The sequence below is a fragment of the Budorcas taxicolor genome, chromosome 4, assembly GCF_023091745.1.
Source record: "Budorcas taxicolor isolate Tak-1 chromosome 4, Takin1.1, whole genome shotgun sequence".
Taxonomy (NCBI): domain Eukaryota; kingdom Metazoa; phylum Chordata; class Mammalia; order Artiodactyla; family Bovidae; genus Budorcas; species Budorcas taxicolor.
Window position 1 is genome coordinate 88,280,546 of NC_068913.1, and position 21,955 is coordinate 88,302,500.

The window sequence follows — 21,955 nt, forward strand, 5'->3', positions numbered from 1 at the left end:
CACTCCGGTGTTCTTGCCTGGAGAATCCCAGGAATGGGGGAGCCTGGTGGGCTGCCGTCTGTGGGGTCACACAGAATTGGGCAGGACTGAAGCGACTTAGCAAGGGTAGATAATACTGGTTACAAGATAGAGGCGTGTCTTCTGGGGCGGGGGGTTGCTTTATGAGAAGTTTCCAAAATCCCACAAGTGAAGAATCACAGTATAATGCAGTTTAAGATATTATTAAGGTTTCATGGAAAAGGAAATGGCAACCCACTCCAATATTCTTGCCTGGAAAAGTCCATGGACAGAGGAGCCTGGAGGGCTGCAGTCCATGGGGTTACATGACTGAGCACGCATACATGAGAAGGGTGGAAGAAGATGGGTTGGTAGCAATAAACTGGTAGAACTAAAAAAAAAAAATTTCATTTTTCTCTAATTTCCTTATATCCCATTAAATCTTACTTGCTTTTCAAAGGAAGAAGAAGAGGGAAAGGACATGGAAGGAGACACTGTTGTGAATCCTGGTAGAGACGGTGCCACAAACCAGATTAGGAGAAAGGAACCCCAGATTCCTACCACAACAAATTACAACCGAGTGGGGACCAAATACAACGAGGCTAAGACTAACCGCTCCCCAGCAAGAGGAAGCGAGTTCTCTGGAAAGAGTGATATTCCCAACACACCTTTAGATTCCACTTCCCAGCCAGTCACTGAATTAGACCCAGAAAAAGACATTCCTTCGACTTCACAGACTGTGACCCAGCCTCCCCCTCTCACTCTGGCAGGCACTTCAGCCTCTTCAAGTGACGGCTCTAAAACCATTCTCCGATTGCCACAGATGAACTTGTCCGGGACGGTGGAATATTCAGATACAGTTTCTATGGCGGAGTCGCAAGAGGTATCTACTGATATCAGTGAGGAAGAGAGTTTATTGACCAGTTTCAAGCTCGATCCCAGAGCCGATGATTCTTCCGGCTCCAGTCCCGCGACTTCCGCTGTGCCATTTGTCTCCGATAACACTCCCCATGGTGATGTATTTCCTTCAGAAAACCCAGAGGTCGTCACATACGATGTCTTTATCCCAGAATCCGCGAGAAATGCTTCAGAAGATTCAGCCTCCTCAGGTTCGGAAGAATCTCTCAAGGATCCTTCCGTTGATGGAAATGTGTGGTTTCCTAGTACGACAGACGTGACGATACTGCCCGATGTCGGGTCAGGTAGAGAGAGCCTTCTCCAGACTAATTACACCGACGTGGATAGTGACGAATCTGAGAAGACAACAGAATCCTCTCCTCCAGGCCCACTGCTGTCACAGGGTCCCTCGGTCTCAGATGTGCGAATGCCGCAGTATTCTACCTTTGCGTACTTCCCCACTGAGGTGACACCTCACGCTTTTACTCCATCCTCTGGACAACACCATTCGGTCCCCACCGTCAACGTGGTACACGCGCAGACAACTCAACCAGTGTACAATGGTGAGGCACCTCTCCAACCTTCCTACAGTAGTGAAGTCTTTCCTCTAGTCACCCCCTTGTTGCTTGACAACCAGACCCTCAACACTACCCCTGCTGCTTCAAGTAGTGATTGGGCCTTGCATGCTACACCTGTATTTCCCAGTGTCGGTGTGTCATTCGAATCCATCCTGTCTTCCTATGATGGCGCGCCTTTGCTCCCATTTTCCTCCGCTTCCTCCAGTAGTGAATTGCTTCACCGTGTGTATACGATCTCTCAGATCCTTCCGCAAGTTACTGCAGCTCTTGAGAGCGATCGGGGGTCCCTGCATGTTTCTCTGCCAGTGGCTGGGGGTGATTTGCTATTAGAGCCCAGCCTTGCTCCGTATTCTGATGCCATGCCGCATCAGATCACTACGCGTGCTGCTTCGGAGACCTTGGAATTTGGTGCTAGCAAGCCTGCTGTTCTTTATCAAACGCTTGTGTTTTCTCCAGCTGAAGCATCCAGCAGTGATGTCCTGATGCATGCACGTTCTTCAGGGCCTGAACCTTCTTATGCCTTAACTAATGAGGAGGGCTCCCAACACCTCGTCAGGGTTTCTGACAGTTCTGCGGTACCTGGGCGTGATTCTGTTCAGGGTTCCTTATCTAGCAGCCCTAGTCACCACCTACCGATGCCCGAGTCTCCCTTAGTAACCCCAAGCGCATCATTGCTGCAGCCCACTCAGGGCCTCTCTGGTGACGGGGAGTGGTCTGGAGCCTCCTCTGATAGTGAATTTTTTGTGCCTGACACAGACGGTCTGACAGCCCTTAACATGTCTTCACCCGTTTCTGTAGCTGAATTTACGTATCCAACCTCTATGTCTGGTGATGATAACAAGCTACTTTCTAAAAGTGACAGAATATACGGAGAGGAGACAGAACGGCACAATTCTTCTTTCAGTGACTTGGTTTACCCCTCTGAAAGCACAGTCATGCCTGACCTGTATAATCGTGTAAATACACTGAATGCCTCTTTGCAAGAATCCTCTGCCTCCACTTCTAGCCCAGAGGGCGTCCTCCCAGAGCTTCCTGCTTTTACTGCCACTAAGGTTTACGATCATGAGATTAGTCAAATTCCAGAAAATAACTTTCTGGTTCAGTCTTCACACGCTGTATCTCAAGCATTTGGTGACACTTCGCTTAAACCTGCGCTTAGTGCACATTCAGAGCCAGCATCCTCTGACCCTACTTCTAGTGAAATGTTATCTCCTTCAACTCAGCTCTTAGTTTATGAGCCCTCAGCTTCTTTTAATACTGAAGTATTGCTGCAACCTTCCTTTCAGGTTTCTGGTGTTCACTTGTTGCTTAAAACTGCTCTGCCAGCTGTGCCTAGTGACCCAATAGTGGTTGAAACCCCCAAGGTTGATCACATTAGTTCTACAGTACCACATCTCATGGCATCAAATGCTGCTTCAAGGGAAAATACGCTGCACTCTCCATCTGTACCAATCTCTGATGTATCACCTACCCCTAATACGCATGCTGCTTCACTTCAAGTTTTAACCATTTCTTATGCAAGTGAGAAATATTCTGAACCAGTTTTGCATAAAAGCGAAAGTTACCACCAAACGGTACCTTCGCTGTACAGTAATGATGAGTTGTTCCAAACTGCCAATTTGGAGCTTAACCAGGCCTTTCCTCCAGAAGGAAGGCATGCATATGCTACTCCTGTTTTATCAGTTGCACCACCAGATACGCTTATAAATAAGCTTGTTTATTCTGATGAAGTCTTCACCTCCACCAAGGGCCCTGTCACCGATGAGGTATTGGCTGGTATTCCTACAGTTGTTTCTGATCCAGTTGTAACTGCTGATCCTTCTGTCCCTTTAGGAAATGTGTATGTTTCCATTTCAGCCATTTCTCCCAACAAGGATGGTTCTGTAACCACAACCAAGTTGCTGTTTCCTTCCAGAACAACTTCTGAGCCAATTCAAAGTGCCCGATCTGATGCCAGTTTGGTGGGTGGTGGTGATGATGGTGATATTGATGATTATGGTGATGATGATTATGATGACAGAGATAAAGATGGCTTATCCATCAACAGGTGTATGTCATGCTTCTCCTATAGAGAGTCACAGGAAAAGGTGATGAATGACTCAGACACGCAGCAGAACACTTCTGTGGATCAGAATAACCCAATCTCATATGCACTATCTCAGAATTCTGAAGAAGGAAATAAAATCACAGGTGTCATATCAGACGATCAGACTGATATGGAAAGAAGTCCTGATAAATCACCACCAACAAATGCGCCACCCCAGAAGCGCAATGATGGAAAACAGGAAAATGATGTTCAGACTCACAATGCCCTGCTTCCTTTCCATCCTGAATCTAAAGCTTGGGCAGTTCTTACAAGTGATGAAGAGAGTGGATCAGGGCAAGGTGCCTCAGATAGCCTTAATGATAATGAGACTTCCACAGATTTCAGTTTTCCTGATATTAATGAAAAAGATGGTGATGGGGTACTGGAAACAGGTGACTCAGAAATAACTCCTGGATCCCCACAGTCCTCAACACCGACTATTACTAGCAGGCATTCAGAAGTGTTCAACATTTCAGAGGCAGGTTAGTTATGGATCCAAGGGATAGACTGAGGTGTGATGGCTTTCTGCCTCAAAATAAAAAGAAAAATCTTGGAAAGAGGTCTTTGGTAAAATGGCCATCATTTTTAAAAGTCAGGATATTTATAAATCAATTTACAGGTTTTAAAATTTGATTTTTTTTCATTATTTCAAAGAAATACTGAATGTGTTTTCATCCTTAGATTAACTCTCTCCAAAACAGATAAGATGATTTCAATTTTTTCATATTCCACAAGATGCCTGTTACATGTGAGAGCAATTATGTGTACATGATACATTTTTAGTGCACTGCTTTTTAAATAATAGATTGGAGTGTATTTGGGGTGATTTTAGTTTTAATATTTATGCATATTCTAAATTACATTGCCAACTAAATATATCGAATTACAAACTCTGATATAATATGACATATGTGTCTCTCTCTGATCAACCCAGTGGAAAGGAAGTAGATATTTTGGACATCCACATCAGATTGGGGGCTTTAGAAAAAAGTTCTATTGCTAAGTTTTGAAAGTTTAATGGTAAGCTTTTTTTTTTAAGATTTAATTTTTAAGAATGTCTCTTTGATTACCTTAGCATTGCCTAAAGAGGGCAGTGTGAACTAACAAAATGCCTTCTACTTTCTACTTGTTACATACCTTTCTAAGAAGTTAGATAATGGCCATTAATATGCGTAATATGTATAGGTATTGTATGACAAGGTTTACAACACAAGAACATTTTCTGTACAAATGCATTTCATTTGTTAATGTATTTTATGCAAACTAATTTATAGCCAGATGTTTCTTTCAGCAGATTGCTTGCAGCATATATAATACAGATGTTTGCTTTAGATGCCGGGCGGTGGAGGGTGGGGGGAAGTGCGGAAAGGGGAAATTCAATGCCATTAAGAATATGAAGGGGAGCCTGGTGGGCTGCCATCTGTGGGGTCACACAGAGTCGGACATGACTGAAGTGACTTAGCAGCAGCAGCAGCAAGAATGTGAAATACTAGACAATTTCATTGCCTTGATCTTAAGTTTTATAATTTGCTTTTACTACATTTTAAGGCATTTTTTTTAATGAACAATGAAAGATATTTAAATCTCAACAGTGAGTCAAAAAATAAAGTAACATCTTGCACTCTTATTATTGTGTAAAAGTAGGTATTTAAAATCCAGAACATAGATACCAATCTTATTAGGATAGTTTTCCTCTTTGTTATTTCCTTTCCTTGAATGAGTTATGTACTTTTCCTTCAGTGCAGCAGCAATTAAAAGCATGTACAGTTTGATAGAGAAGTTTTTCTACATTCTGATTTGATACCTACTCAACATTGCATTCCAGTTTTCAACACTTAAACTCTGTTATGTGAAAATAAGTTATGAATTCATGGGTCACCATATTCATTAGTATCACCTTATATATGAATTGTTATCTGGCTTCAATTATAGTTTTCTTGGTTTTTTCATTTTTATTAGATTGATTTAAAAAGAAAACATCAGGAATGCATCCATTTTTCTATCTTATTTTATAGTGACATCATCTATGTGTTATTGCTAGATTCTGTTATGGAAAGACTATATACTGTAAAATGTCAAACCTGAAATTACTGACTAAAAGTACTGCATTTTCTCTTCAATGCACTAATTAGATTTATTTAATTTGAGGATGTTTTCCTACTGATGAGAAAACAATATGAATATAACATCTAACAGCATCAAGTAATGTAATTGATGACATAAATAAGATCATATAGGGGAAAATTCTTGCCTATTTTTCAAACATATCTAAAAAATCATCTGTAGTTTGTCTTATCCAATAATTGAAAATGCCTCTATATCAAATGCATATAGACTAATTCTGAAACTTAACCAATTTATAACCTGTTTTTTAGAATGTAGAATAACTTATAAGACATGCTCCTCAAAATAATATAGATAAGACAGATATTAGTACCTGCAACTTATGAATGCATAGACTGAGTCCTAAAGATACTAGATTGCTTGATCTAAATCACACAGGAAGTTAATAAAAAAAACTCAGACTTGAAACTTGTGTCATTGGTGTTTGTCTCTTAGAGACTGCATTGTCATGATTGAGAACAATAGAATATATATAAATATAAATAATGCTTAATTTGTAAACCAATATTATTATTTCTTTATTTCCTAAGCATTAGCACATTCTTGCCTTATCATTTAGGTAACTCATATATACTACGGAGCCATACCCAACCATATTTTAGTGTCAACTAATGAATATAAAAAGCAGTATAACTAGTTGCTCTTCATTATAGTATACGAAGCAGCCAGTTGATTGTTTTTACTTTCGTGTGGTAGCTCATATAAAATATTTAGGTTTCATTATATGTAATTATCTTGGCTTTATCATTCTAATTCCCTAGTTAAAAGGTTTGTTTTAAAATCAGACATCCCAGAGAACTTATGAGTAAAGTCTACGTACAAGACTCTGTGTGTGTGCATGTGTGTGTATAATGGATGTATATAGTATGCATGGCATATATATATATATTGCAATTTGCTACATATTTCATGTGTTATATATCTGACATATGTATTACATATTTGATTGACGTGTATATATATGTATGTACATACATCTATATAAATGAGATGTGTACACATCTAAATACATATATATATATATACACATACAGCTATGTGCCTACTACAATGAATATTTGTAGTCGTTGAAGACTAGTGAAATTATATAAACTCACTTTGTATGTAAGTTAATGTACATCACTAGTTCTTAAACTTTAATGTGGATCAGAATCACCCAGAGGGCTTGTTAAAACATCGATTGCTGGGTTTTACCCACAGAGTTTCTTTGTCAGTAGATTTGGGATGGTTGAAGAAGGGCCCCAAATATACATTTCTAACAAGTTTCAGGGGATGCCGATGCCACTATTCTGGGGGACCTACTTCAAGAATGACTGAAATAGATAATAATACTAACCTTCATTTGTAATTTCTAGGTACCAGAGACTTTGCTAAGTGGATTAATTCCTTTATTAACCACAAACTTTCTATTGTAACAATAGAAAAAAAATGGGAAGACAATTGTGTATAAAACAAAATGCTTTCCTAAATTTCATAAAGCAATACCAGTTCACTCAAACTCAGATTATTTAGGCTTCTGAATGAGTATCCAGTAGGTAATGACCAGAGTGTAAGATTAACGTAATAGAAGACTAAGTTTAGCCTTCTCTCCTAAGAATATTAACTACAGCTCAAGGATCAATTGACTTACAATATTCCCACTTTTTATACAGTTTCATTATTTCCAATCACAACTTTGAATTTTATTTTTTTCTCACAAATGCTTCTGTGATTATAAAAATACACATCTTGAAATATTTGGTTGCCACTTATAATCCTTTGATGCATTTCCTATGTGTAGATTAAATTCTTGACCCTTTCTGCATCACCTCTCTTTACAGAAGGAATCTATCGTTTTAACTCTCAAGTTCTCTCCAGTTAAACATATTTCAGTGCTCTATTTATGAATCTGTGACTGTCAAATTTATCCTCAGATATTTTCCATTAAATTGATAGTATTTTCAATTAAATTAATGCCCATTGTCTATCACTAAGAATAAGGTACTTAGTATAGGTACTTTTATACCAACTGTACCATATATGTTGGAAGCAAGGTAGACTCTGATGAGGCATTTAAACTTAGTTACTCCAGAGATTCTACAGGTGGACAGGATGACTGTTAGTTTGTAGCAGTGTCAGCTTGTTGTAGCATCCTGTTAGAGTTCTGATGTACAATCACCTTGGTTTCCCACTGCACACACCTCAAAGTAGAAGGGAGAAATTGTGACTGGTCACTGACACTCTGAAGTTCTGAAACTTTTTTTTAACAACTTAGAAAGATAGCTTTGTTTGCAGTGATTTTGAAGTTCTAGAACAAAAATGTACCTGATTTGTCACAAAAAAATAGTTATTTTCTATCTTCTGAAATAACCCAAGGACAGAATTTAGACTTTTTCATAATTTACACTTCGTATTTAAAAAAAATGTCTTAGATCTGTGCATTCCTTCAATTCACATGCAAAGGTATTTTTATTTTTGATAGAGAAAAACAGTTGGCAAGAAGGGAATTCAAAATGTCTAAATTTTAAATAGTTTGCTGGATTGAAGGGTTATCTTAATGTAAGAAGAGTTATCCTAAGAGTCTCTCTTTATGAAATTATTAATTGTTCCTAATTATTTACCTAACTGTGGGATGAAAAATATTTCCACTACATTTTGGGAAACCAAGATTATATATGGTGATTCAGTAAGTAGCATTGTTTTTCTGGATCATTTTTATTAAAAACTGAATAGTTTTATTTTAATACTTTTGTTTCCCTTTTCACAAGCTTTTCAAGGGAATATTATGCTTCCTGGTTACCAATCTTTGTTGGATATTACAGTTCCTCAGCTCTGATAGCCTGATTTACTTTTTTCTCTTTTTCTATGAGTTTGTTTCTTTTTGAAGTATAATTGATCTGTAACACCATGTTAGTCCTTATTGCACAACATAGTGATTCGATACTTCTGAACATTTCAAATTGGTCACCACAGTAAGTTTATTACCATAAAGATATTGCATGATTATTGTCTAAATTCCCCACACTATATATTTCACACCTATGACTCATTTATTTTGCAATTGCCTTACTTTTCAAGCTTTGGGTCAGAGAAATTTTAAAGGTAAGCAACAGCAAGAAGATTGCAGTTACTCGGTTGAAAAATGTTGTGCTTTTTCCTCAAGCTTAAATATCAACTTTCTCAATTTTCTCCGACTACAGAGGCCAGTAATAGTAGCCATGAGTCTCGTATTGGTCTAGCTGAGGGGCTGGAATCCGAGAAGAAGGCAGTTATACCCCTTGTGATCGTGTCGGCCCTGACTTTTATCTGTCTAGTGGTTCTTGTGGGTATTCTCATCTACTGGAGGTAAGTTGAATGTTTTGGATGTGTATTTCATAGAGCTCAGATTTTACCTTTGTTTTACCTGAATGTTCTGCAAAACATACTCAAATTTCACTTTACTTGAGAGCAACCGCTAATTTATCCAGGTAACTCTGAGTAAGAAGAATTTGTGAATCCAAAGACATAATAATAAAAGATCTGACTATTCTTCACACTTGTGTCAAACAATTAAAGGTAAAATGGAGGAACTTTGACTTCAGTTAATATTTAATACAGTATTTTGACAGTTTTACTTTCATGTTAATCTAATGAACATTCTGATGTTACCATAGCATCTAAGGTTCTCAATTAAATTCTTGAGCTTTTTGAACTTTGAAAGTTATTATTTTGGAAAACATGGTTTTTGATATAGTGAAAAATATATTTTTTTTTACTTTACAATATTGTATTGGTTTTGCCATACATCAGTATGAATTCGGCACGGGTGTACACGTGGTCCCCATCCTGAACCCCCTCCCACCTCCCTCCCTGTACCATCCCTCTGGGTCATCCCAGTACACCAGCCCCAAGCATCCTGTATCCTGCATCAAACCTGGACTGGTGATCCATTTCTTATATGATATTATACATGTTTCAATGCCATTCTCCCAAATCATCCCACCCTCTCCCTCTCCGACAGAGTCCAAAAGACTGTTCTATACATCTGTGTCTCTTTTTTTATAGCAGTGGATTTTGTACAAGAACAATATCAACTGCATGCTAATACCAAAAAAATGATAACATACACAAAAGTACAAATCAAGCATTAAAATAGAATACAATTTGAAGATAAAGTAAATGACTATATTAAGAGGAATGGGATTTTAAAATTCATTATTGTTTGCCTTGAGGATGAGATATAGCTTCATTCTTATCAATAACCTATTGAAACTTTTAAAAGGCAAGGAACATTGCATCTATCATAAGAGTCTGATCCTAAGGCAAACAGAACACAGTACAAATTTATGTTTACTAGGGATGTAATATAAATCAGTATAAATGCTATAACCATGTCTGTTGGAAAGCAAGGACTTTATGATGATATAAGGAGACCTATCTAAACCAAGAAAGGGCACAACTTAGTACTTTATCCTTTTAAAAGAGAGTTTTGTTCAGTTTAGCAACATCTGTCTATAAGTTTATCATCACCACTCTTTGTGTTATTCCAAAATATCTTTTCTCAGTTTATTAAAAAATATTTAGTATGTTTATTGACTGTTTCCCATGTGCTCAGTATTGTGTGAAATACTGTGGGAGCATATAAAAAATAAATGAATGGAGAGTCACCACTGTCAAGATGTTTATGCTTATTGAAGAGAAAGAGTTTTCCGTGAAAAATGTGTAAAATATTACACAGAAGTGTATGCACGGCAGCTGAAATGTCTTAATGCTGAGTAGTCAGAGAAAAAAGGAGCTTGATGGGCCAGAATGGGCAGCATAAATGAGAAATGTCGAGCTTGAGCTAGATAGGATTCACAAAAAGGAACTAAAGGAGAAGGGTGTGCCAGGCAGGGTCCCGGCAGGTAGGAAGACTGGAAAGGAGCTGTGTGTGTCTGAAACTGTGGGGTTGGATCATCTAGCTGTGTGTGGTTGTATATTGGTTGACTAAGGTAGACTGTTTCCATGAGCAGCCATATTTCACATCTGACTTCTTATACAGAACAGAGTAGACTGCAGACTGTAGAGAACAAATCATGCTTTTGTTGTCATGAATGGCTTAGGATTCTGCTGTGTCCATAACATCATGCAAACAAAACTGCTTTCTTTAATGATTCCTGTAATCACCAATGCCTCTTTTGACAGAAGATTTCATGTTTAGCAGAATACCGCCAGCACAGTACCTAATAATGCATAAACGTTTGCTCAGCAAGAATTCATATTGCTTTTCTTCTTACTCTCCATGGGACTTGTTGGCCAGACTTCTTACCAACACTGATATCATGTTTGTTCAGATTACTGTTTTATATCTAAGCTAATTTTCCCTGCCAAGTCAATTTTTGAAGTTAATGGGAATTGAAGTTAGACAAACATAAAATAGGGTGGGAAATGAGATCATATTCTATTCCATAGGAAATAGTGTTAGAATAAATTTCAGTTGAAGTGTTAGATAGTTTATAGTTAAAAGGTTGAAGTAATTAGAATGAGTTTTTTAATCTGTTACTTAATATTCCAAGTTTAGTTTCTACAAAATTGAAAATCAGTGCCTTATGTAATACGATTTGAGATTTCATGGTTAAGTCAACTCTGGAGTGGTTTATATCTTTTGTTATTAGTAGGCCATTCCATCTGTACTTATGTGGATAAAACAGATGAAATATAAGTTGGAAAATACTAATTTGACCTTCCTCCATGAAACATTTCTGTTTTCCTTACAAATAACACATATAATTTGAGTACAGAGTGTTAGTTTAAAATATGAACACTCTTAGAGTTTTATGTATATATTTTATATCTAACAATCAAATGTTCTGATAAAATTTGTTACTCTTATCCATTTACAAATTTAACATAACTGTCCATCTCACAGCCATTTGAAGTTAATTCACTCCCAAATGTAACTTTTAAAATCAGTGAGATGAATACACTAGGAGTAATTTGCTAAACTACAAAATGACAATGGTAGTGCATTCTTCACGGTTTGTATGAATTATTCACATTCTAGGGTAGCTGCATTTCTGAGCATGATTTCATTCACCAATATGGAAACATTTTAGATCTTCGTGCAAACTATAGCCTGTAGAAAGGTTTAAAAATCTAATGACATACCAACAAGAGTCTTAATAGTAACATTGTCCTTATAAGTTTTTCCAGTTTATATATTAAAACACTTTTCTAACCTAATTCTTTGGGAGAAAAAAATAATCACAAATGGTATGATAAATCCTCTCTTTTGCCTAATTTACCTAACTCAAAGTGGTCTTTTATGTTTGGTATAGACCTTAAGAGAAAGCATGCCATAGTTAAGAAGACAGAACAAATCAGAGGCGATAAAATCTGGGTCTCTTTTCCAGTTCTGCCCAACATTTATTATATGGCTTTGGGCAAGTCACTCACCCATCTAGGAATTAGTGTCCTCTTTTTACTGTTTGGGGGAGAGATCATCTTTTAGATTGGAGTCAGACTTTCTTCAGGGTTTCTGTGATGAATACAGCATAACGAATATTGTTTCTTATTTGTGTAAGGATCCAAAAACTGGAATAATAATTATACATTTCTAGCTTTTAATTCCAAATACTGTGATGAAAAGGTGTAAATTAAATAATCAGATTAACATTGATTGATAGGACCTATGTCTACAAGTTTAAAACAGTCATCACTTTTTTCTTCATGGCTGAGTGATAATTAGCAGGAGACGTCTTATCAACACTTAGCACATAGACGTGACGACACTCACTGCTGATACAGAACAGATGGACCATAGATACCAAATCTTGTCATACATTAAATAATATGCCTTGAAATTATTTTCCAGATGTTTTAAGGTATAATTTACATGAGCCAAATCATAAGTTTCCAAGACACAAAATTATTTCCATAAGAATAGCTTCAAAAAGTTCTTTTTAAAGATGACAAAGAGGAAATTTTGGAGAGCTTTTTTTAATAGTTAGATCTGAAAAATACCAAAAATGTGTTCAAATAAACAGCACTCCATCAAAAGCAATATAGAACAGAGTTTTCCATAGGCACCCTTGTTCTGACTGGGGAGAGTGGGAAGAGAAGCAGTATAATTTTTCTCTTGATATTAAATTTAAATTTGTGGGTCATTGGTAGCTACCATCCAGAATGGAGGACTCCCAGTGCCATGCTACCTTTGATATAGAGTGTCACCTCCTAGGTAAGACTGTACCATAAAGAGTTCCTAAGCCACATACAGATGCTCTTCATCCAGAATGAATCCTGTACTATTTTAATTGTTTCCTACTTTTAAGCTTATTGGTATGATTTATAAGATTCTTTTGTTACCTGTTAATACAAGTAACATTACTAGACCACTTATTTTCTAAAACCAACAAATATTTGATTACATAGCTGAAAAGAAGAGCTGGAATTTACTACAAGGAATATTAGCAACATCTTAAACCTTGGTACTGATACGTCTTAATTTGCCTTTTCCCATTGTAAGAGATGTTGCCTTCTTCCCATTTTTTCAGAGACATCCTCTGTCTAGGCATCCATCCACCCATCAATCCATCCTTCTCTACCTGTATATTCTCTTCCTCTTCCTCCCAAATGTTTTGAAATTTTAAGTTAATCTCATTCGAGGCTCCAGTAGGCAAGAGAGTCTAGGATACAGCTGTATACATTACGGTTGGTGGAATTCTACTGGAAATTCTACTGGAAATCCATCTAACCATTCAACATTTAATACCTATTGCACTCCTGGCATTGTATTTAAAATTTGGTCTACATAAATCAAAAGACATGGGCCCATCTTTAAAATATATATATAATGAGGATAAAGGCCCAAAACAAATATAGTACAAAATGATTACTTTTACCACCAATTAATTAAAATATTTAAAATAAATTAAATGTCATTCTTGGATTAATTAAGCATATTTTTCAAAGCAATCTTTTTAAACAAGAATGTGAATGGACGTTTGTGTTCATTATAATAGAAACAGAAACTGGAGTGCAAGAATCTGCTTAAGAAATGAGAGGCTGTTTCACAGAGAAGATGCCGCTGAGCTGTCTTTTGAAAGGAAGTATTTGCATGGCACGTTAGTGACCGAGGCATTTTGGTCAGAAGAAGAACCATGGTTAAAGCAGGGAGAAGAAATAACTGAGTTAGAGCAGGCAAGACATGTTCACTGACCTACAACATGTTTGTTATTGGACATAAACTTCAAGGAGAAAAGTCAAAAAAGGTTTGGACCACAGATAGGTAGGGTTTAGGTATTTAAAGATTTGGATACTACAGTCTAAAAATCTGTAAGGTACAGAACTAAAGCCAGTATGTCAAAGTAAAAGGGAGATAGGTTTGAGGCTCAGTGTAAGAAAAATATCAATAGTAAGAGGTGTTACATTGGAACAGGAGGGTCTCCTCTTTGGGTACCATTTGGAGATACTTACAAGGGATTGATTTTCGGGTTAGTGTAAGAAACGTGTAGTAGCTAAAGATGATTCATAGAGAAGTAAGCTCCTTGTCACAGAAGGATTCAAACTGAATCCTTTTTATATGTCAGAGATGCTGGAGGAAGGACTCTGGTATTAGCTGTGATATTGTACTAGCTCCCTAAAGGTATTAAATATTTTACAACTTTAAGATTCATTGAAAAATAAAGAAAAGCCGTATTTTAAAGGAATCAAAGAGACTTTTAATTCTGTGATCTTAAAAGCTCTGATAGTGTCTGCCTATCAGTGGGGCAGAAGATACTACATCTGTGGTTGCACAGATGACCCACACTTTCCTGAAGTTTCTGCTGTAGACTGGTGTCAGTTCTGCTCAGATATGGACTTTCAATAGAAAAGAATCTTTATGTTGAGACCTGTGGCCCTCCTCTTTCCCATTTCTCATTGCTCTGCCAGGCTTTTTCCACTCTTCAGGATATGAGCCTTGCTTGGGTCTTTTTGCCCCACATCGTAGTTGATGGTGCATGCACTTGTCTTCCTCCTACATCACCTCTTCTCTGTTGAAGACATTAGTGTGTTCTGTTGATTATCTATACTCTCCCAGGTTTGATTATGATTATACTATCACAGCAGATAGCTTTTTTTTTTTTTTTTTGCTGTGCACATCATTACCTTTGGATTTGTCTTTAAACGTGTGACATTAGAGTTATAAATAAACTATATAATTTTGTACTATTGATACATATGGCAGTGAATTCATTGAACAAATATTCCAGGGCACCTATAACATGTGAGACATTATTATGAGGACTAACACTACTTTAAGACCAAGTGTCTTGCCTTTTGTTGGGCTCCACATGGGCTCAGTGGTAAAGAAACTGCCTGCTAGTGTTGGAGACACAGGAGATGTGGCTTCAGTCCTTGGGTCAGTAAGATCCCTTGAAGAAGGAAATGGCAAACCACTGCAGTATTCTTGCCTGGAAGATTCCATAAACAGAGTAGCCTGGTGGGCCACAGGCCATAGTGCTGCAAAGAGTCAGACACGACTGAGCACACACATGCATCTTTGCTTTTTGGGGACTTAAAATTCTGGTGAGGGAGAACCAACTAAAATTATGAACGATGAATAAACAAATGTATAAATAAAGTATTTCAGAGAGTGATAAGTGCCATAAAGCAAACAAAAAAGGGGCAGAATAGTGACTTAGCCAGAGGGGCTTATAGTTTTATTAATAGCTTAGGTGGTCAGAGAAGGACTCTCAGAGGAAGTGGCATTTGAGCCAATGTGTAAATGATGGGAAAGAGGCAAGTGGCCAGAGGGAACACCAAGAACCACGACCCTGGGATAATATTGCAGGACTTCTTGGAAGGAGAAAGGTATGGCCAGTGGGTTAGAGCCTAGTGGTTGCAGAAGTAATAAGAAATGAGACTACTGGTGGGGGTATGAAGGGGGAACCAGGTCACAGAGGGTCTAACCACCCTTGCTGAAATAATGGAATATCATTCTTATTCCAATGGGAAACCACTGAAGAGTTTTATGCAGGGAACTGATTATTGAAAGAAAATATCACAATTGAAGTGTGTCATAAGAACAAATGTTAAAGTTCATTAGGATAAATACCTTGTTGCTTGGATTTTTCAAATGAAAAACAAGATTGGCATTTTCACTCAAACAGATCTTTCCATTTAAACTTAACCACTCATGAGTAATGCTTCAAATAAATTAAATGACCCACATCAAAGAGTGTCATTAGCATTTTTAATTATCTACATTTTTTAATTAACGATAGTTTGCATTAGTTTACAGCAGCAGTTGGTTCTTTGCTCTTCTCAATAGTTTGCATGAGCTCGTACCAGATGTTACTCTTATTATCTAAATGAAAATAGATTCAGGTGACCTTATAGGTCACAGTTGTGGTTGATTCCAAATATATTCATTCTTAAAACCCTCATCAAGGCTAGCATCTGTTGGAGAGAAAATCACCCCTGTTTTTGGTTACATGCTCATTATTTCTTCACTTCATTTTGTCATTATGACATTGTCACACTTGTAATATAAAGCTGTCTTTTTTCATCAAAATGTTACCATAGTGGAAATTAGCTTCTACCTGGTCATTCCTTGCTGCCTTCTGCTAGCAGCTGAATAGCCTCAGAATGGCATGGTCCTTTAAATATTGAGTGAAAAATAGCTTTGGATAGACTATCTTTTCCACTCTGATCCTGTCCCAAGTGGCAGGACATCCTGGTATACAGCAACAGTAGAAGAGTAAGTCGGGTATCCTACTCCTTGGCACCACCTGCAAGTTCAAGTGTTACCTTTGCTTATAGCATGTCTGATACCTGCTTGCTCTTCTGCATCTGGTACAGGTAAAACTGAGATAAATTTGGAGGCTGTAAAATTCTTTAATACCTGTGTTTTGTAAAAGTAGGTAATAGATTTCCACTTACGTTTTTTAATTCTGAAGATTTCTGTCATAATTTTTAAGCCTCTCAGAAGTTGTCTTCTTGTCCATTTCAGATAGTAGTATAAATTGCCTTCTTTTCTTTCCAGGAAATGTTTCCAGACTGCACATTTTTATTTAGAGGATAGTACGTCCCCTCGAGTAATATCCACACCTCCAACACCTATCTTTCCAATTTCAGGTAATAGCTTAAAATGACCCTGAGTAGCTGGTAGATGTTAAATGAAAAGCATGATGTTGAAAGGTTTGTCCTTGTTGAAGTACTTTGCAAATGCTGTAATGTAGATTAGTAAATGTTGTGTTATCTAAGATATTATGTATCAGGCATTCAGGTTTTTAACTTATTTTTTAACATTCTTAACCATACAGATGATGTGACAAAATAATTTATAGTTGTTCAGATGTTGTATGTTAAAGAACATAAATATTTATAGCAATAATATATAAGTAAGGAATAATGTTGACTTTCAGTCATTTCAGTTACTTTAGTGGATATATAAATACCAAAAGTCAGACTAAATCAATGCAGTAAGGATGGACAGGACAAAAACCACCAAAGTAAGAATAAACTTTGATTTCTTTCTGATTATCTGAGTGAATGTGAGAAAAGCTTTCTTAACTACATTAGAGGAAAATAAAGAAACTATATAATGGTGAGGGTAGAAGAGAAACATGAGCACAAACAAAGTGTGGTTGCCTGAAATATTTTAAGTAAAAATGTCAAACCGTTGAATACCTGGAAAAGCATCAACTGCTTTATCAGAACTTACCTAATTAACAATATTCAAGAATTAACAGGAGTCACTTTAAGACTCTCACTGACTCTGGAAATCACATTGTCACTAAGGTCGCAGACACTTGTTTTGAATTAATATTTTATAACATTTCAGGATGAAAAGTGGTAACAAGAAAAAGTTGTCTAGAAATGTGCGAATTAAGGAAGAAGAACAGGAGGACAGAGGATGATACAAGGACAAGGAGACCAGGGAAAGCAAAAGGAAACATTCCTATCCGTGTCTTTGTACAAAAGTCTCTTTTTAAATTATCTGAGATGCCACATGTTACTGCTTGAGGTGCACATTCTACAGGATGTTATCTTCTGAAGTCTCATGCGATTTAAAAAACAGAAAAATTAAACAGAAGCATTTTCATTGCAATTTTCAACAGACATAGGAGTTAGACCTGTTTTGCTCTTTCACCTCTTTTATCCGCTTTGTGTCTTTAACCACCACTGTTTTATTGGCTTTTCCAGTTTATATTAAAATTCTGTCATTTCTTTTAGTACAGCACCATTTCTTATTAACATACTTAGAAGTTTTGAGACCGATTGCTCTCAGTTATCTGTTGGGTTTAGTTCCCTTCACTGTCAAACATACCTCTCCAACATACCCTGTCAGCATGGGTAAGCAAATTAACTCTAACATTATCTAGAGTCCAACACAGTTTATTATTAACAATAAATAAAATAATCCAAAATTGGGTTGTCTAGGAAATCGAGAACCCCCTGTCCTGTTTCTCAGAAGAATGGTGATCAAGGGCGTCTCCTGCTTTCATCTGCTCAGCTCTCAAGGATGCACCCTTGAGCACCCCCAACATATGCATACTTTCATGTGAAATCAGAAAATAAAAAGATAAGCTAGTCTCACCTACTTGCAGACCAATTCGTAAAAGAAATTACTGGAAGACATGCTAGCACATGAGAAGTAATCAATTTGCTCATGGAAAGAGGTTAGCTCTGCTGAGGAATATCCATGGGTTTGGCAGAGCTTAGGACTAATGACTTAGATGTGACAAGTTATTTCTGTTTTCTTATCTAATTATAAAAGCTACTTCCAGGCAAGATGCTTCTGTAGGTGTGAAGGTGGAATTACACCTTTGTCTAGTGTTTCTTAAGCTTAACTCACTAATTCAGTTTTAGTATTCAGGTACACTTATCTGAAAGAGAACAGATGGATTCTAATTTTTTTTTTAATCAACAAATTCTTGGTAACTGAAGCTTAAAAATATTAAATGGCCTAGATGCTGAACATCTGTTGATGTAAATAACTGTTTCTAGTGAAATGTGTTTGATGTTTCCTTGTCAGAGATATCACTTGTGAAGTTGCACACTGTGAACTAGTAATATGTTTAATCTAAGAAAGCCTTTCCAGGGGGGAAAAAAAGAGAAAAAACAGAAACAGGTAAAAAAAATTGGCCCCTTCACAATTAATTAACAGATCCAGTGACTGTTTACATAGCATTTTTTCAAGTTAGAATTCTTGAAATTTTACAGATTAAAAGTCCCAAAGGTTTTTGACAGTATACTTAATGAATAGTCTGCATATAAATGTTTTCTATTATTTATGGAGAAAAAGAAAAAATGTTTTCAAATGTAAACATCTGACAATTTATTGGAGAGACTCTAAACTGTACAATTGTATAAAACTGAAATTGCACTATATATTATGTTAAATCCATAATGACATTGAAAATATATTATTTCTGCATTTTTTCCTCAGAATTGACAGGCAATTCCCACTCATGTTAAAAAAAATTATCCATAAAGTGATGCAGTCCATTGGGTGTTATTTATAACTTAACATTGAAAATTAATTATTTTCTCTTTAGTATATGAAAGGAAAAGATTCCTGATCAAAATCAGAATTCTAAAATGCAGGTTATGATTAATAGTAAATGTAGGGAAAATTGATAATTGTTGTTTATTGTTTCTCTGAACACAGATTCAGTCGAGATTATAGGACTAATTGAATTTTGAAGTTGTTTTAGAAGAAAGCTCTTTATAAATCCCTACAAATGAGAGGAACATTTATTTCTGTTGAGTTATCCTTTCCAACTTAATTTTTTTTATTCACTTAGATGATGTTGGAGCAATTCCAATAAAGCACTTTCCAAAGCATGTTGCAGACTTACATGCAAGTAGTGGGTTTACTGAAGAATTTGAGGTATGATTTTAATATGTCTCTTTTAAACAGTATGGAAATTAGTTTTTTTTTTTTTTTTGAAATTCACCAATAGGCTATTTCTTGAATTGAAACCATTTCCATTCTAGTGAAATTATTATTTCCATAGTTTAGGATATGTGTGATAGTGATCATATAATTTAGCAAATTGGTTTTCTATTTTAAAATTCAGTTGTACTAGTGGAAAAAACAAAACCATGGTTAATTCCCATAAAATCAGAACTATAGTATTCTTTTTTTAATCTGAATTGGTGACACTGATTCCTTTTAATTTTCTAAACTATATAGATTATAATAAACTAGTAAATTTCATAATTTTCAGCCAAAGTACATACAAACTCCTACCTGTAAGGATTACACCAGTGTAAATGCAAAAACACTTATTATACAAGGCATAATAAATATTATCCAAGGTAAAGTCCCGTCTTCTCAAGAAAATATACATTTCTAAAAAACATTGGAACTTCACAATCACTGAAAATTTTTCTAGTGGTATTCTGTAAAACACTCTTAGAGGGAAATTTACTTTAAATTTATCATGGCCCACTGAATTATCAATTAAGAAGATTTTTCATAATAGTGTGCCCTCAGCCAACAGTTAACAGTAAAAACCACAGCCTAAAGTCACCTTCGTTGAGCACTCCCTACATGTCAGTCATTGTACTAGATGCATCTACAATCAACCTTCACCCAATTCTGGAAGTTGTTTTTATTTCTAATCATATTGATGAAAGCAACTTCAACAAAAGTTAATTAACAACTAATAAACAGCATGGGCTTCCCAGGTGGTGCTAGTAGTAAAGAACCAATCTAAGAGACGTTGCGAAGATCCTCTGGAGAAGGAAATTGCAACCCACTCCAGTATCCTTACGAGGAGAATCCCATGGATAGAGGAGCCTGGAGGGCTACAATCCATAGAGTTGCAAAGAGTTGGACACAACTGAATGGACTTAGCACCTATGAATGTGTAATCTCTATCTGCCTCACTCTTATGAGGATTTAGGATTGAAGGCATTTGGAGCTCACCTGGATAATACAGTATAACCTCCCTATCTCAAGTATCTTATCTTAATACATAGCAGGGTGGGGCTTCCCAGGTGGCTCAGTGGTAAAGAATCTGTCTGCCAAGCAGGAGATGCAGGAAGTTCAGTTCAGTCCTCAGTCCTGTCCAACTGTTTGCGACCCCATGAACTGCAGCATGCCAGGCCTCCCTGTCCATCACCAACTCCTGCAGTTTACTCAAACTCATGTCCATAGAGTCAGTAATGCCATCCAACCATCTCATCCTCTGTCGCCCCCTTCTCCTCCTGCCCTCAATCTTTCCCAGAATCAGGGTCTCTTCAGATGAGTTACCCCTTCATATCAGGTGGCCAAAGAATTGGAGTCTCAGCTTCAACGTCAGTCCTTCCAGTGAACAACCAGGACTAATCTCCTTTAGGACAGACTAGCTGATTCTCCATGCAGTCCAAGAGACTCTCAAGAGTCTTCTCCAACACCACAGTCCAAAAGCATAAATTCTTCGGCGCTCAGCTTTCTTTAGAGTCTAACTCTCACATCCATACATGACCACTGGAAAAACCATAGCCTTGACTAGACAGACCTTTGTTGACAAAGTAATGCTTTTTAATATGCTGTCTAGGTTGGTCATAACTTTCCTCTCAAGGAGTCAGTGTCTTTTAATTTAATGGCTGCAATCACCACCTGCAGTGATTTTGGAGCCCCCCAAAATAAAGTCAACCACTGTTTCCCCATCTTTTGCCATTAAATGATGGGAGCAGATGCCATGATCTTAGTCTTTTGAATGTTGAGCTCTAAGCCAACTTTTTCACTCCCCTCTTTCACTTTCATCAAGAGGCTCTTTAGTTCTTCTTCACTTTCTGCCATAAGGGTGGTGTCATCTGCATATCTGAGGTTCTTGATATTTCTCCCGGCAATCTTGATTCCAGCTTGTGCTTCCTCCAGCCCAGCGTTTCTCATGATGTACTCTGCATAGAAGTTAAATAAGCAGGGTGACAATATACGGCCTTGACGTACTCCTTTTCTTATTTGGAACCAGTCTGTTGTTCCATGTCCAGTTCTAACTGCTGCTTCCTGACCTGCATATAGGTTTCTCAAGAGGCAGGTCAGGTGGTCTGGTATTCCCATCTCTTTCAGAATTTTCCTAAGTTTTTTGTGATCCACACGGTCAAAGGTTTTGGAATAGTCAATAAAGCAGAAATAGATGTTTTTCTGGAACTCTCTTGCTTTTTCGATGATCCAGCAGATGTTGGCAATTTGATCTGTGGTTCCTCTGCCTTTTCTAAAACCAGCTTGAACATCTTTAAGTTCATGGTTCACATATTGCTGAAGCCTGGCTTGGAGAATTTTGAGCATTTCTTTACTAGCGTGTGCTGCTGCTAAGTCAAATCAGTTGTGTCTGACTCTGTGTGACCCCATAGA

The 21,955-nt window shown here is 37.0% G+C and overlaps 1 protein-coding gene across 1 annotated transcript in view; it reads left to right on the forward strand.

Moving 5' to 3' along the window:
* The window catches only part of PTPRZ1 (protein tyrosine phosphatase receptor type Z1), a 201,056-nt gene that overhangs the window by 149,797 nt on the left and 29,304 nt on the right, over nucleotides 1-21,955 (forward strand). Inside the window, exons 12-15 of the mRNA XM_052638631.1 lie at nucleotides 458-4,040; nucleotides 8,862-9,006; nucleotides 16,646-16,737; nucleotides 19,413-19,498. Coding sequence (XP_052494591.1) covers nucleotides 458-4,040; nucleotides 8,862-9,006; nucleotides 16,646-16,737; nucleotides 19,413-19,498 — 3,906 coding nt within the window. The remainder of the gene's footprint in view (nucleotides 1-457; nucleotides 4,041-8,861; nucleotides 9,007-16,645; nucleotides 16,738-19,412; nucleotides 19,499-21,955) is intronic.